This window comes from Lepus europaeus, chromosome 6, assembly GCF_033115175.1.
Source record: "Lepus europaeus isolate LE1 chromosome 6, mLepTim1.pri, whole genome shotgun sequence".
Lineage (NCBI taxonomy): Eukaryota > Metazoa > Chordata > Mammalia > Lagomorpha > Leporidae > Lepus > Lepus europaeus.
Window position 1 is genome coordinate 108,684,414 of NC_084832.1, and position 12,893 is coordinate 108,697,306.

Below are 12,893 nucleotides of genomic sequence, written 5' to 3' on the forward strand. Positions count from 1 at the left end.
GAATTGTCTTTTTAAATCAATTTAAACAGAGACTATTCGGTCTTAGTTATTAGCAGCTTAAGCTTTTGGAGTAAATCAGTTTATCTTCATTTTACATGTGCTTATTAAAGGTGGAGCTGCAAGGAAATAATTAATTGATTACCTCTAGAATCATTTGAGTAATTACTTTTATATTTATCCTCAGAATTTAAGAAGTATTTTAGCTGGAAAGTGAAAACTTTGTTGTCCTGTCTTAAGGAGAAGAATGAAGCTTGGGGAGGTTCAGTAACTTTCCTGAGAAATACAGCTAATTAGCAGAAAGCTCCAGCCAAGAAGTCCTGACGGAAACATGGAGACCCTCCTGCAACACAAATTCTGTCTTTTGTTCCCATCCTGGAGGCTAGGAGAGCAGTTTACATATTTTCTTAGCATACTGAATCATACACAATAAAGTATTTTATGTTTCTGACTTGCTTTGGAACTTAACATTTTATGAACTCTCCCCTCTCCTCCTGCCACAGCACTAAAAATGGCCATGTCCTAGGATTATACCACCCATCTATAAAATGGATTGTTTTAAATGGGATGGCTCTTGGTATCCCTTTAGGTTTTGGGTTTTGATTACTTTATTATTGGAAGTACTTATGTTTGTTTCCATGAGAATACATTTTCTTTTAAAGATTTTATTTATTTGAGAGGCAGAGTTAGAGAGAGAGAGAGAGAGAGAAAGTCTTCATCTGCTGGTTCACTCCTTAAATGGCCACAATAGCTGGAGCTGGGCCAATCAGACTGCAGGAGCCAAGAGCTTCTTTCAGGTCTCCCACCTGGATACAGGGGCCCAAGCACTTGGGTCATCTTCTGTTGCTTTTCCAGGCCATAAACAGAGAGCTGGATCAGAAGAGGAGCAGCCAGGACATGAACTAGCTCCCATATGGGGTGCTGGCACTTCAAATGAAGGCTTAACCTTCTATGCCACAGCATTGGCCCAGAGAATACATTTTTAATACAGTGTTTATATGCACATGCATGTATGGGTGTGTGTGCTAGAAAGAGGCAAAAAAGATTGAGGAAGTAGGAAATAAAATTATATTCAACTTCTCAAGACATGAAATTCTGATCTCTGTTTTACAGCTGAGTAGTGATAAGGTTTTGGGCTAGCCATTCATCTTTCCACATTGCACATTTCTCATCTGAAATGTGGAAGTGGCAGCGAGCTACCTCACAAGATGCTGTGGTTTGAATGCCATTTGATTGTTTCCTATAAATGTCATGTGCTAAAAGGCATAGTGCCCACCATGGTGGTGTAGGGAGGTAGTGGAACCATTAAGATATAGGGCCTGGTGCCAGTTCCTTAGGTTACTGAGGGTGTAGCCTTGGAAAGTAGTTCTCCTGTGACCCTTTGAGTTTTCACAAAATGGTTATTATAAAAGGGGTAAGTAGGGGTCGGCGCTGTGGCACAGTGGATTATCGCCCTGGCCTAAAGTGCTGGCATCCTATATGGGAGCCGGTTCTAGTCCCGGCTGCTGCACTTCTGATCCAGCTCTCTGTTATGGCCTGGGATAGCAGTGGGAGATGGCCCAAGTCCTTGGGCCCCTGTACCCGCCTGGGAGACCTGGAAGAAGCTCCTGGCTTTGGATCAGTGCAGCTCCAGCCGTTGCAGCCATCTGGGGAGTGAACCAGTGGATGGAAGACCTACCTCTTTCTGTCTCTGCCTCTCTCTGTAACTCTTTCAAATAAATAAAATAACTCTTTAAAAATAAATAAATAAATAAATAAATAAAAGGGGTAAGTCTGCCCCACTCAGCTCTCTCTCTCCTGGTTTGAGATGTTGTCACTTGGTTTTTCCTACACTCACTCTGGCCATTGCCATCGGTCCCTTGAAGTGATCAGCCAAGGGTTTGTCCTTGCTCTCACCACAGTGCCTGCAGTATGCTGCTTGGATTTTCAGTTTCTGAAGCTGTGAGCTAAGTAAACTGCATTTCTTCCTAAATAGCTTGTGTCGGACATTTCGTTATAGTGTTCAAAAGCTTATGAATGCACAAGTGATGTTTAAATGATGTGTCTGAATGCTTGGAAGGATTTTTGAAGGAAGATTTTTGAAAGCTTGGGAATTCTCATCCCTCCGAGAAGTTATTATTTGTGAAGACTTTTTTGGAAAGGAATCTCTTGTTGCTTCACATGTTTAATTCCTTCCAGAGGTCTAGCCAAGTTGCAATTATAATACATCCATACCCTACCACTGTAATTACCCCTGCTAATGTAGCGGAATAGCTACCCATTCATTTTTCTGTTGTCTTTCTCATTTATATCGAAAGGAAAGTGTCAGATGAGTATGCTAAAGGATATAACTTGAAATTGACTGAATTACATGTTAGCTACCAATTCACTTTGATATGCATGTATCACCTCTCTAGTTTCCAGGATATATATCACTGTATCATGAAGTTGCTCAAAACTCCCCAAGCACTAACGTACTTCTTTGCGACTTCAGCCGTTTATGTTGGAGAGTGAAGTGTCTTATTTTTTTCTTAAATCTGCAGATTCTAATTTCAGAAGTATTAGTTCAGTGCTTTCTTTTTTTGTTAAAGTTGTTTTTGGTTTTCTGTTTTGTTTTTATGTAAGGTGGATAAATTTCATAGATACACATTTAGGAGCACAGTGATCCTTCCCATCCTGCCCTCCCTTCCGCCCACACTCTCACTCTATTTCTGGTAGTTTTTGAGGAAAGATACAGAAAACTGGTATTGAATGACTAAATGCCAACTAAATGCCTTCCTTGTTGGTTTAATTCTAGTCACATGTATTACTTAATCTTCACAAAAATATCTGCAAACTGAGCTTTCCTAAGTAATTAGGATTACGAAATTGAGTAATTCCTATGTTTAGATAGCTAACGAGCAGCAATAACCGTCTTATCCCAAGAGCCTGTGCTATTTAAAGAAGCATGAGCTCCAAGCTTAAAAAGAATTGTGTGGGGTGGGTGGGTGTTTGGTGCAGTAGTTGGGATGCCTGCATCCTATATTGGAGGACCAGGTTTGAGTCCTGGCTCCTTCTCTTCTGATTCAGCTTCCTGCTAATGAGCACCCTGGAAGGCAGCAAGTGATTGCTTATTTGGATTCTTGCCACACATGTGGGAGACCCAGATTGAGTCCTAGGCTCCTAGCTTTGGCCTGGCCCAGCTCCGGCTGTTGCAAGCATTTAGGGGATGGGGGATCTTTCTTTGTCCATCTCTGTCTCTCTGCCTTTCACATAAAATGAAAAAAAAAAAAATACATAGTTAACTTTTTCCTGCAGACTACTTTTCTTTTTTCTTTTGACAGGTAGAATTATAGACAGAGAGAGAGAGAAAGAGAGAGAGAGAGAAAGGTCTTTCTTTTCCGTTGGTTCATCCCCTTAATGGCCGCTGCAGCCGGCGCGCTGCACTGATCCGAAGCCAGGAGCCAGGTGCTTCCCCCTGGTTTCCCATGCAGGTGCAGGAGCCCAAGCTCCTGGGCCATCCTCCACTGCCCTTTCGGGCCACAGCAGAGAGCTGGACTGGAAGAGGAGCAACCGGAACTAGAACCTGGCACCCATATGGGATGCCAGCACTGCAGGCAGAGGATTAGCCAAGTAAATCACGGTGCTGGCCCTCCTGCAGACTGCTTTTCTAGTGCCCCAAATAAGTTTTATATTATGTTCTTTAAGAAACGTAGGTCGCTGTGTCTTCTTCTGTTCTAAGTCCTCTGGAATCTTGAGGTTTATAAGACATCTGCAGTGCCAATAATAACCACTGGCAACAGCTGTAGGTCAACAAGGAGCTGGCATTCCTTGGACTTTAACCATGGGCTCGATACTGTCATTACCATGTTATATGTGCAGGTTAGGTGTCCTTTGACATCCTTGGGACCAAAAATATTACAGATTTTAAATTTTTGGGATTTGGGGATATTTACATATCCATAATGTGAAAACTGAATCTAAATAAAAAACTCACTTATGTTTTGTAGAGACCTTCTCTACATATACATAGCCTGAAGGTGACTGTATACCATATTCTAAGTACATTTATGCATGAAACACTGGTTAGAATTCTCCACTTGTGACACCATGTTCAAAAAGTTTCAGATTTTGGAACATTTTTGATTTTCACTTTAGGGCCCTTAGCCTGTCTGTATTATCTTACTGAATGCTCAAAGTTAACTCTGAGAAGAACATACTTCTAAAGATGTCCTGGAATAGAAGAGCTAAGTAACTTGCCAAAATGAAACAAGAATTTAGTGGTAGGGCTGGGATATGAACCCAGATGACTGGGGGAACTCACGCTATTTTGCATAGCACCATACAGCCTCAGTAAATATTATTATACTAGAATTATGAATTGAAAACTAATGAACCAATTCTGATTACATCAAGCTAAAAGGAGATTTATTAGGTCATAGAGTAGCTCACTGAAACAAGAGGAAGCCTGGAGAACCAGGTTTGGCAAACAAGCAGGATGATGCTATACTGAGGAATGGAATATAGCCAGATTGTGCTACTGGAGAGTCTGGCCACAGGGCCAGAGTGAGTGCTGCTGCCACTGGCCGGCATGGGTACTGTTGCTTGATGGCCAGACAGGAGGCTACTAGCCTCTTAAAGTTGCTGGTGTGCTGATGCTGCAATAATGAAGGCAATTGTTCTTTCCTCTTTGTATCGCTCAGTAGCATTGAAAGGCCTGATCTGTTGTACTTTTTTTTTTTTTTCGCACAACATTAAAGAAATTTTTTGTTTTAATTTATGTATTTGAAAGACAAATAGAGACAAAAAAGTCTCATTCACTGTGGTTCACTCTCCAAATGCACACGATCCCTGGGGCTGAGTCAGGCCAATGCCAGGACCCGGAAACTCAATTCAGATCTCCTATCTGGGTGGCAGAGACCCAAGTACCTAAGCTGTCACTTGCTGCTTCCTAGGGTGTGTATTTGCAGGAAGTTGGATTTGAAACAGAGCTGGGACAGAAACCAGGCACTCTGGTGATTGGATACAGGTGCCTTAACCAGTATGCCAAATGCTCACCCCAAAATTTGTTGTACTTTTTAATTTAATTATTCTTGTATTTTTCGGGGTAGGCTGGTAACAGAAAGAAATGAAAACTTGCCAAATATTAACCTGAAAGGTTAAGGTATTTTCTCAGGAAACCTTGATCTTGTTTGTGGTGACATAGGTCAGTAAGTGATTTGCAGAACTGGCAGATAAAGAATGAGAAGGCAGTGTTTGCATGTTTGTTAAAGCTAGTTAAGCATTAAATGACCACATTTTGTTCATTCTGTTTGGATCATGGATTAAAAGACATAACCTCTCAATGGCTGATAAATAGCTCAATCATAAAATGCATCTTTTTGTGTGTGTTTAGTTTTAACCATAAGTAAAGAAATCCACTGTGTAGCACTAAGTAGCAGTCTTTAGACAAAAGATGGTAGATTTGTTTTGTCTTTAATTTATATTTATTTATTCGAAAGATAGAGTTACAAAGAGAGAAACCGACAGACAAAGAATGGGAGTATTTTTATCCCCTGGTTCACTCCCTAAATGACTCTAGCCAACGGACAGGGCTGGGCCAAACTGAAGCCAGGAGCTTCTTCGAGGTCTCCTACGTGGGTGCCGGGGCCCAAACATCCTCTGCTGCTTTCTCACACGCATTAGTAAGGAGCTGGAAGTGGAGCAGTTGGGAATCAGTGGCGGCTTCACCTGCTATGTCACAGCACCAGTCCCAAAACTCTACTCCTTACTATGAATGTTCCTCTCCTGTTCACTTCATTCCATGTGCTTATCAGACTGCTTCCCATGACTCAGCCACACACAAACACACACACAAAATAAAAAAAAACTCCATCGTGGTCCTACTAGTGTAATAATTGGCTGAGTTCTAGAGTGAAGGTGGGAACTTACACGTTTTGAGTAAAAGCCAAAATCCACTGGCATCATTGACAAAAGATTGATAAACAATTTTCAAAAACGTAATACTAATCATATTGGTTTTGTTTACTAAAATCCTGTTACTTTGAGTATTTACATTTTTTTGTATTTTCTTTTGTCAAGAAGAGTACTTCAGAAAGTTCCTAGAAAAATGGGCTTAAAAGATATTTCTTATTGCCAAAAATGTTGGCAATCTGTGCATAATTATTTCATGATATGCATTGTCCATGAACTTTTTTTTTTTTTTTTTTTTTGGACAGGCAGAGTTAGTGAGAGAGAGAGAGACAAAGAGAAAGGTCTTCCTTCTGTTGGTTCATCCCCCAGATGGCCGCTATGGCCGGTGCACTGCGCCAATTGTCCATGAACTTTTTGCATAACCCTTGTATGTATAGATTTCAGAAGTGTTAGCACCAACATAAACTTATGTTTTAATTCTAGTCTCCTGTGAACGTCTTGAGTGTGTGTGTGTTTGTGTTTTAAGTCAAGGTGCTTTCTGGGTGCCATATGGTGCCTTCAAAAGCCAGATGTGGCTCTGAGGTCAGGGATAAATAGATTCAAAGCTGCATTTCTGAAACTTTCTATGAAAAGCTTTATGTACATTCATGAAACACTACTTGGCCAGGCTCAACACTTAGTCAGCTATGTTGACATCCACCTTGGCAGAGAGTAGGACAAGCTGTTATGTTTTCTTTGTCATTAACAGGGCTCTCAGGAAAGGTCTACTTTATATTCCGACAGGAGAACCTATGACATGTGAGTGGAAGAATTAATAGGGATCCTTATTTTTGAAAAATGGTACAATAATTTTAACGATAAAAAAAGAAAAAATGGTACAATACTGTATGTATGGTAAATAATTTTTTTCTTATAAGTAGCCATCATCTGGCAAAGGTAGAAATTATTTATAATTTGCATGTCATTATAATGATATTTTAAAAGCTCAATGACTCTGGACCTCAGGCCAAGGCTGAGAAACGGTGTAATGGTAGCAAACTAAGCTTTCCTTGTAACTGGATGTGAACTGCAACAGAGTGCTCTAGGCGATATTAAATTGGGGTGATTTTAAGAAAGTGACAAATGCTTTATGTTTCCTAAATCTGAAATGGGTTCTACCAGCTCTAAACGGCTGCCAACTTACGTTATCACTTGCCTGCTTTGTAACTGCCTCAATTATTTTCTTCCCTAGCCCTGTATGATGAAATTCGTCAGTTTCGCAAGGCCTGTGGGGAAGCTCATCTCAAAACCATCTTAGCAACAGGAGAACTTGGATCTCTTACTAATGTCTATAAAGCCAGTATGATAGCAATGATGGCAGGTGAGTGTCTTACAGTCAGGTAATGTTTTATACGGAATTGATGTTTTCAAGACAAATGAAAAAGTGAAAGCAGTTGGCTGTTATTAAAAGTGCCAGCCACTTGGAATTTTTTGTGAGGTGGGAGTCAGTTATTTTATGCACTCATACACCGTGTGACATGGTCAAAAATTCTTGGCTTTCTTCCACATTTTTGTTGCATTTTTTTGCTGCATTTTTCTTATAAGGCAGTAGATGGCTCTCTTGTTAGTGAATTGCCTTTTGTGTTGATTATTCATTGATCAACATATGTGAGACATGCATTTCTTTAACTCTGACTTACTTGTCTCTCTCTGTATTTAAACTTTTGATTTTTCTCAGATGTGTCCATACTATCTGAAACAGCTTCTGCTTTTGTTTGTGTCAGTTAAAAAATTAGCACACCATCATTGTTTCTTATACTTTCAAATGTAGGTTGATGGTTTCTTCATTTCCATGAGGAGCAAGTCTATGCATTCAGGCCAGCTGATGAGTCTCTTTGCTGTGTGTACTGCATCTTTCCATTCCAGGTGTTGCCTTCTTTGGCCACCATCATCCCCCATTCAGCCAGTTGGCTTGTTCTTACTTTTGCCCAACTGAAATCTGTTCTCCACACTGTTATCAAAAATATCTTTCGAAAATGCTAATTTGGGGGCAGGTGCTGTGCAATTGGCGAAGATGCTTCTTGGGATGTCCATGTCAAGTTCTGGCTTCACTCCTGATTCTGGCTTCCTAATAATGTACACTCTGGGAGGCAGCAGGTGATGGCTCAGGTAATTAGATTTTTACCCCACTATGGGAGACTGGGATTGTATCTCTGGCTCCCAGTTTTGGCTTGGTCCATTCCCAGCCATAGTAGGCATTTGGGGAGTCAATCAGTGGGTGGGCAGTTTTTCTCTGTTTCTGTCTCTGTGCCTTCCAATAAAATGAAAATGAATAAATTTTTTAAAATTTAAAACTCTACTTTGATTATGTACTATTTACTTAAAATCCTGTAGTGACTTCTTTTCAACTTCTACGTACACTATAAATTCCTTAGTCCTTATTTTTAAAAAAGTCCTCCCTAGGACGCTACAAGTGCCTCTGCCGTCTCATTTTCCCTTCACCTCCTGTGTTCCAACTATGTAGAATTACTTGAAGCTTCCTGCAGGGGGCATCTTTCAACCCTTTGAGTCTTGGTGTAGACTGTGCCCCCTCCCTCGAGTGTCTCTTGCCCAAATGATTCCTAAGGTCTTTAGATTCAGCACAGACGTCACCCTGTTGGGGAATATCTCCGATAGCACTCCCTCCCATAGGATCTGCTTCATCATCTCCTCTGTGTACTCCCATTCATTCTATTAGAACCTCTACAAGGGGCTGGTGCCGTCGCTCACTTGGTTAATCCTCTGCCTGTGGTGCTGGCATCCTATATGGGCACCGGGTTCTAGTCCCAGTTGCTCCTCTTCCAGTCCTGCTCTCTGCTGTGGTCCGGAAAGGCAGTGAAGTATGGCCCAAGTGCTTGAGCCCTGCACCCACATGGGAGACCAGAAGGAAGCACCTGGCTCCTGGCTTTGGATCGGCACAGCTCTAGCTATAGCAGCCATTTGGGGGGTGAACCAATGGAAGGAAGACCTTACTCTCTTTCTGTCTCTCACTGTCTATAACTCTACCTGTCAAATAAATTAACAACAACAACAACAAAAAAAAACCTTTATGAGATAATTTATCACACTAGACTGCCATTAAGTATCGAATGTCTAGATGCCCAACTGGGGAGCTGTATTTGGATGGAGATACTTGGCTAAAATGGTCTTAAACCTGGGCCATCCATTGCAATCACTCTATAGATTCTTTACAGTCTTGTGTACTGTTCTCAGTGCTCTGTCAGACTTGGTGGATCATCCCCTAGATGTGCCGAGGCATTAATGGTGCTAACGTTCTGATCACTGCTGTTGTTTCCAGAAAATAGCTGCTCTGCTTGTCTTACTTAGAGCAAAATCTCTGAAAAACCTAAGGATATAAGAAGGAATGAAACACTTTGAACAGTAGTTTATCAGTGGAATTATTTTTTAAGTTTTATTTATTTCTTTGAAAGGTATAGGGAGGGCGTTGTGGCATAGAGGGTAAAGCTGCCATCTGCCTTGCTGGCATCCCATATGGGTGCTGGTTCTAGTCCCAGCTGTTCCAGTTCTGATCCAGCTCCCCGCTATGGCCTGGGAAAGCAATGGAAGATGGCCCAAATCGTTGGGCCCCTGCACCCTTGAGGGAGACCTGGAAGAAGCTCCTGACTCCTAGCTTTGGTTCTTCACAGATCCAACCATTGTGGCCATCTGGGGAGTGAGCCACTGGATGGAAGACCTCTCTTTCTCTCTCTCTCTCTCGCTCTCTCGCTTTCTCTGCTTCTGCCTCTCTGTAACTCTGCCTTTCATAAAAAAAAAAAAACACGTAGAGGGGGAGACTATGCCTTTCATCCTCTGGTTTACTCAGCAAATACCCACAACAGCCAGGGCTGGGCCAGGCCAAAGGTAGGAGCCAGGAACTCCATCTTGTTCTCCCATGTGGCAAAAACCCATGTACTTGAGCCATCGTATGCTGCCGCCAAGAGTGTGTGTTAGCAGGAAGCTGCCTCTGCCTCCATTAGCAGGAAGCTGGATCAGAAATGAAGGGAGACTCGAACCCAGGTACTCCAATGTGAAATGAAGGCATCTCAAGAGGCAGCTTAATGCACTGTGCCCTGGTATCCACCCCTGTTGGTGACATTTCAGAGGTCCACAGTAGAAGACTTGCCACAACTCTTTGGAACCTAGATAAATCCTATAGAGTTTAAGGAAGGCAGATAGCCTCTGTTTCAAGCTCTTGCCAGGACAAGAGAATGTTAACACGTATAGCAAAGTAAAAATTTGGAAATGGATATCAGCAGTCCCAGGTGGTACTCCTGCATGGTAGCTGTAATGTTGGTGTGGTGTGAGGCTGAGACTTTCATCACAGGCACATCTGGCCAATCTTGACATCTGTTACTTAGGAGTTGCATTCCACGTACAATAATGTATAATTATGGGAAATCAGTGGCTACATATATTCTCTGTATATGAATATTTTACTATATGGATGCAGCTTCATTTATATAGACCAATACTCTGTTAAAATTTTTCCTTTGATTTGACAGATATGCTTGTTTTGACAGGGAGAAAGAGAGAATCTTCCATCCACTGGTTCACTCCACAAATGGTTGTAACAACAGGAGCTGGGCCAGGCTGGAAGTCTGGAGCCAGGAACTCCATCTGGGTCTCCCACCTGGGTGTCAGGGCCCCAAAGACTTGTGCCATCATCGGCTGCCTTCCCAGGCATATTAATAGGGAGTGAGATGGGGAATGGAATAGCTGGGACCTGCATTGACATTCTGATATGGGATGCCAGTGGCATACCTCAGACCTTGCCCCAGGTGTTGTGAGCATTTGGGGAGTGAACCAGCCAGTGGAAGCTCACTCTCGGTCATACTCTCCACTCATGCGCTCGAGCTTTCTCCCTGTGTGTGTGTGTCTGTTTCAAATGAATACAAAATAAAGAAATTTTTAAAAAAACCTTCATTTCGGTCAGTTTGTATTCAGTGAAATTCAGGTGTTATGTGCTACACATTTAGAACCACTATTCTAATCAAGAAATAGAACATTCTCATCATCTCAGCAGTATCCTGTGTGCCCTTGTATATGGTCATTTCCACTTTAATCACCTACTACTAGGTATTAGCTACTGGTGTTGCCACTGATCTGATTTTGTCTCTATCGATTAGCTTTGCCAATTTCAGAGCATTACAGTCACACAGTAGGTACACTTTTCTGCTTGCTCCCCCTCCCTTTTGCTCAAGATAACAGCCAACATTTTAAGGAGTTTGCTCAAAAGTATTCCATTGTACTGAATTATTAAAATGATTGAAATGAAGCTCTTTATAATATATTCTCTTCTGATTGCGATATCTGTGTGATCTGTACTCATATCACATTCTTCACTCGCGATTTGATTATTTTTTTTTTCCCTGTTTTTGTTGTTCCTCTTCACTTGTTCCTAGAAAAGTCTTTTCTAGGGCATAGCCAATTTTATCAATTTATTCAGAGTCAACTTTTTGCTTTTTTTTCTTTCATTAAGGGTCAGTTAATGTATTTTATAATTCCCCCTTTGATATCTCTTGCTGTTTAGAATGCTTTTTGAAGTGTTATTTGCGTTGGGATATTTACTTTCCAGATAGTGCTTCTTTCTGGATCTCTTATTATTGATTTATAATTTAAAATTCTGTTATGTTCAGAGAATATTCATTGCAGGAATCTTTTTTTTTTTAAAGTAATGAGTTATTTTATGGCTCCTTTTATGATAGATTTATGCTTCAAGTGCAGTTTAAAAATGTATACTTCCTGAACTTAGTGCAAATGTCAGTTAGGTCAGATTCATTGATAGTATTATTCAGATCTTGTTTTGTGTTGGTCTGCTGGTTCTGTTTATTACTGAGAGAGGGTGTGGATTTGTCTGTATTCTTTAATCTGTTAGTTTTTTCTTCATGTATTTTAAAGCTCTATTAATGAGTGTGTACACTTAGGATTATTATGTTTGCCTGTTGATTTCTCTCAGTGTTCCTACTTCTCTCATTGAGGTCATATTTTCCTTTAAGTCTTTGAATGTATTTATGAAAGGTCTTTAAAAAGTTCATAGAAAATGTGCCATTAGAAAAAATTACACACATGGAAAATTTTATTGCACTAAAGTAAATTTATCTTTTAATTTCACTTTGTACAAACTTTTGAATGACTCTTGTAGAATAACTGATTTAGTCTACGAAATGTCTATGAATTTGTACATCTGGATGTCACAGAGTCTGTGTCTTGAGCAGCCAGCTTTCCAGTACCTAAAAAATATTTGTTCAATGTTATAGTTATTTATGGCAGGAAGGAAATTCTGGTATTATTTATTCTGTTAGGTCTGGAATTTATCATTGCTGTTTTTCCACATTAATTTGTAATGAAAATCTCAAAAAAGTAGCTTATGGTATATATTCATAATAATTTATTTTGTAATTTTGATATCTATTTAGATTATTGCAAAAACAATTGTCTGGAGGAAGAATAGTTAGAGAGATCCATGCATTTAGTATTATATGAGGACACTTCAAAACATTCGTGTAAAAATGGAATTAAAAGATAATTCATGGGGCCAGTGCTATGGCGTGGTACACTAAGCCTCTGCCTGCTGCATGGGCATCCCATATGTGCACCGCTTCAAGTTTCACTGCCCTCGTCCAATCCAGCTCTCTGCTTATGGTCAGGGAAAGCAGTAGAAGATAGCCCAAGTACTTGGGCCTCTGTGTGGGAGACCCAGGAGCAGCTCCTGGCTCCTGGCTTCAGATTGGCACAGTTCTGTCCTTGTGGCCATTTGAGGAGTGAACCAGCAGGTGGAAGACCTTTTTCTCCCTCTCTCTGCTTGTAACTCTGCCTCTCAAATAAATAACTAAAATCTTTGGGAAAAAAAAAAGATAATGAACATTTTCCATGAACTTTTGAAGCCCTTCATATATCATTATAAGTAAAACTCAGTTAACCAAGATGTTTGTCCTTTTTAAAAAAAAAAATTATCTGAAAGGGAGAGGAACATACAAATACATGCACACAAGAGGTCTACCATCTGC

General features: G+C 40.7%; 1 protein-coding gene across 2 annotated transcripts in view; it reads left to right on the plus strand.

Moving 5' to 3' along the window:
- The window catches only part of DERA (deoxyribose-phosphate aldolase), a 123,160-nt gene that overhangs the window by 71,231 nt on the left and 39,036 nt on the right, over window positions 1–12,893 (plus strand). The window contains exon 6 of one of the 2 annotated variants that reach the window (XM_062194887.1): window positions 7,100–7,228. The exons of the other annotated variant lie outside the window; for it this stretch is intronic. Coding sequence (XP_062050871.1) covers window positions 7,100–7,228 — 129 coding nt within the window. The remainder of the gene's footprint in view (window positions 1–7,099; window positions 7,229–12,893) is intronic. 2 annotated transcript variants of the gene reach the window in all.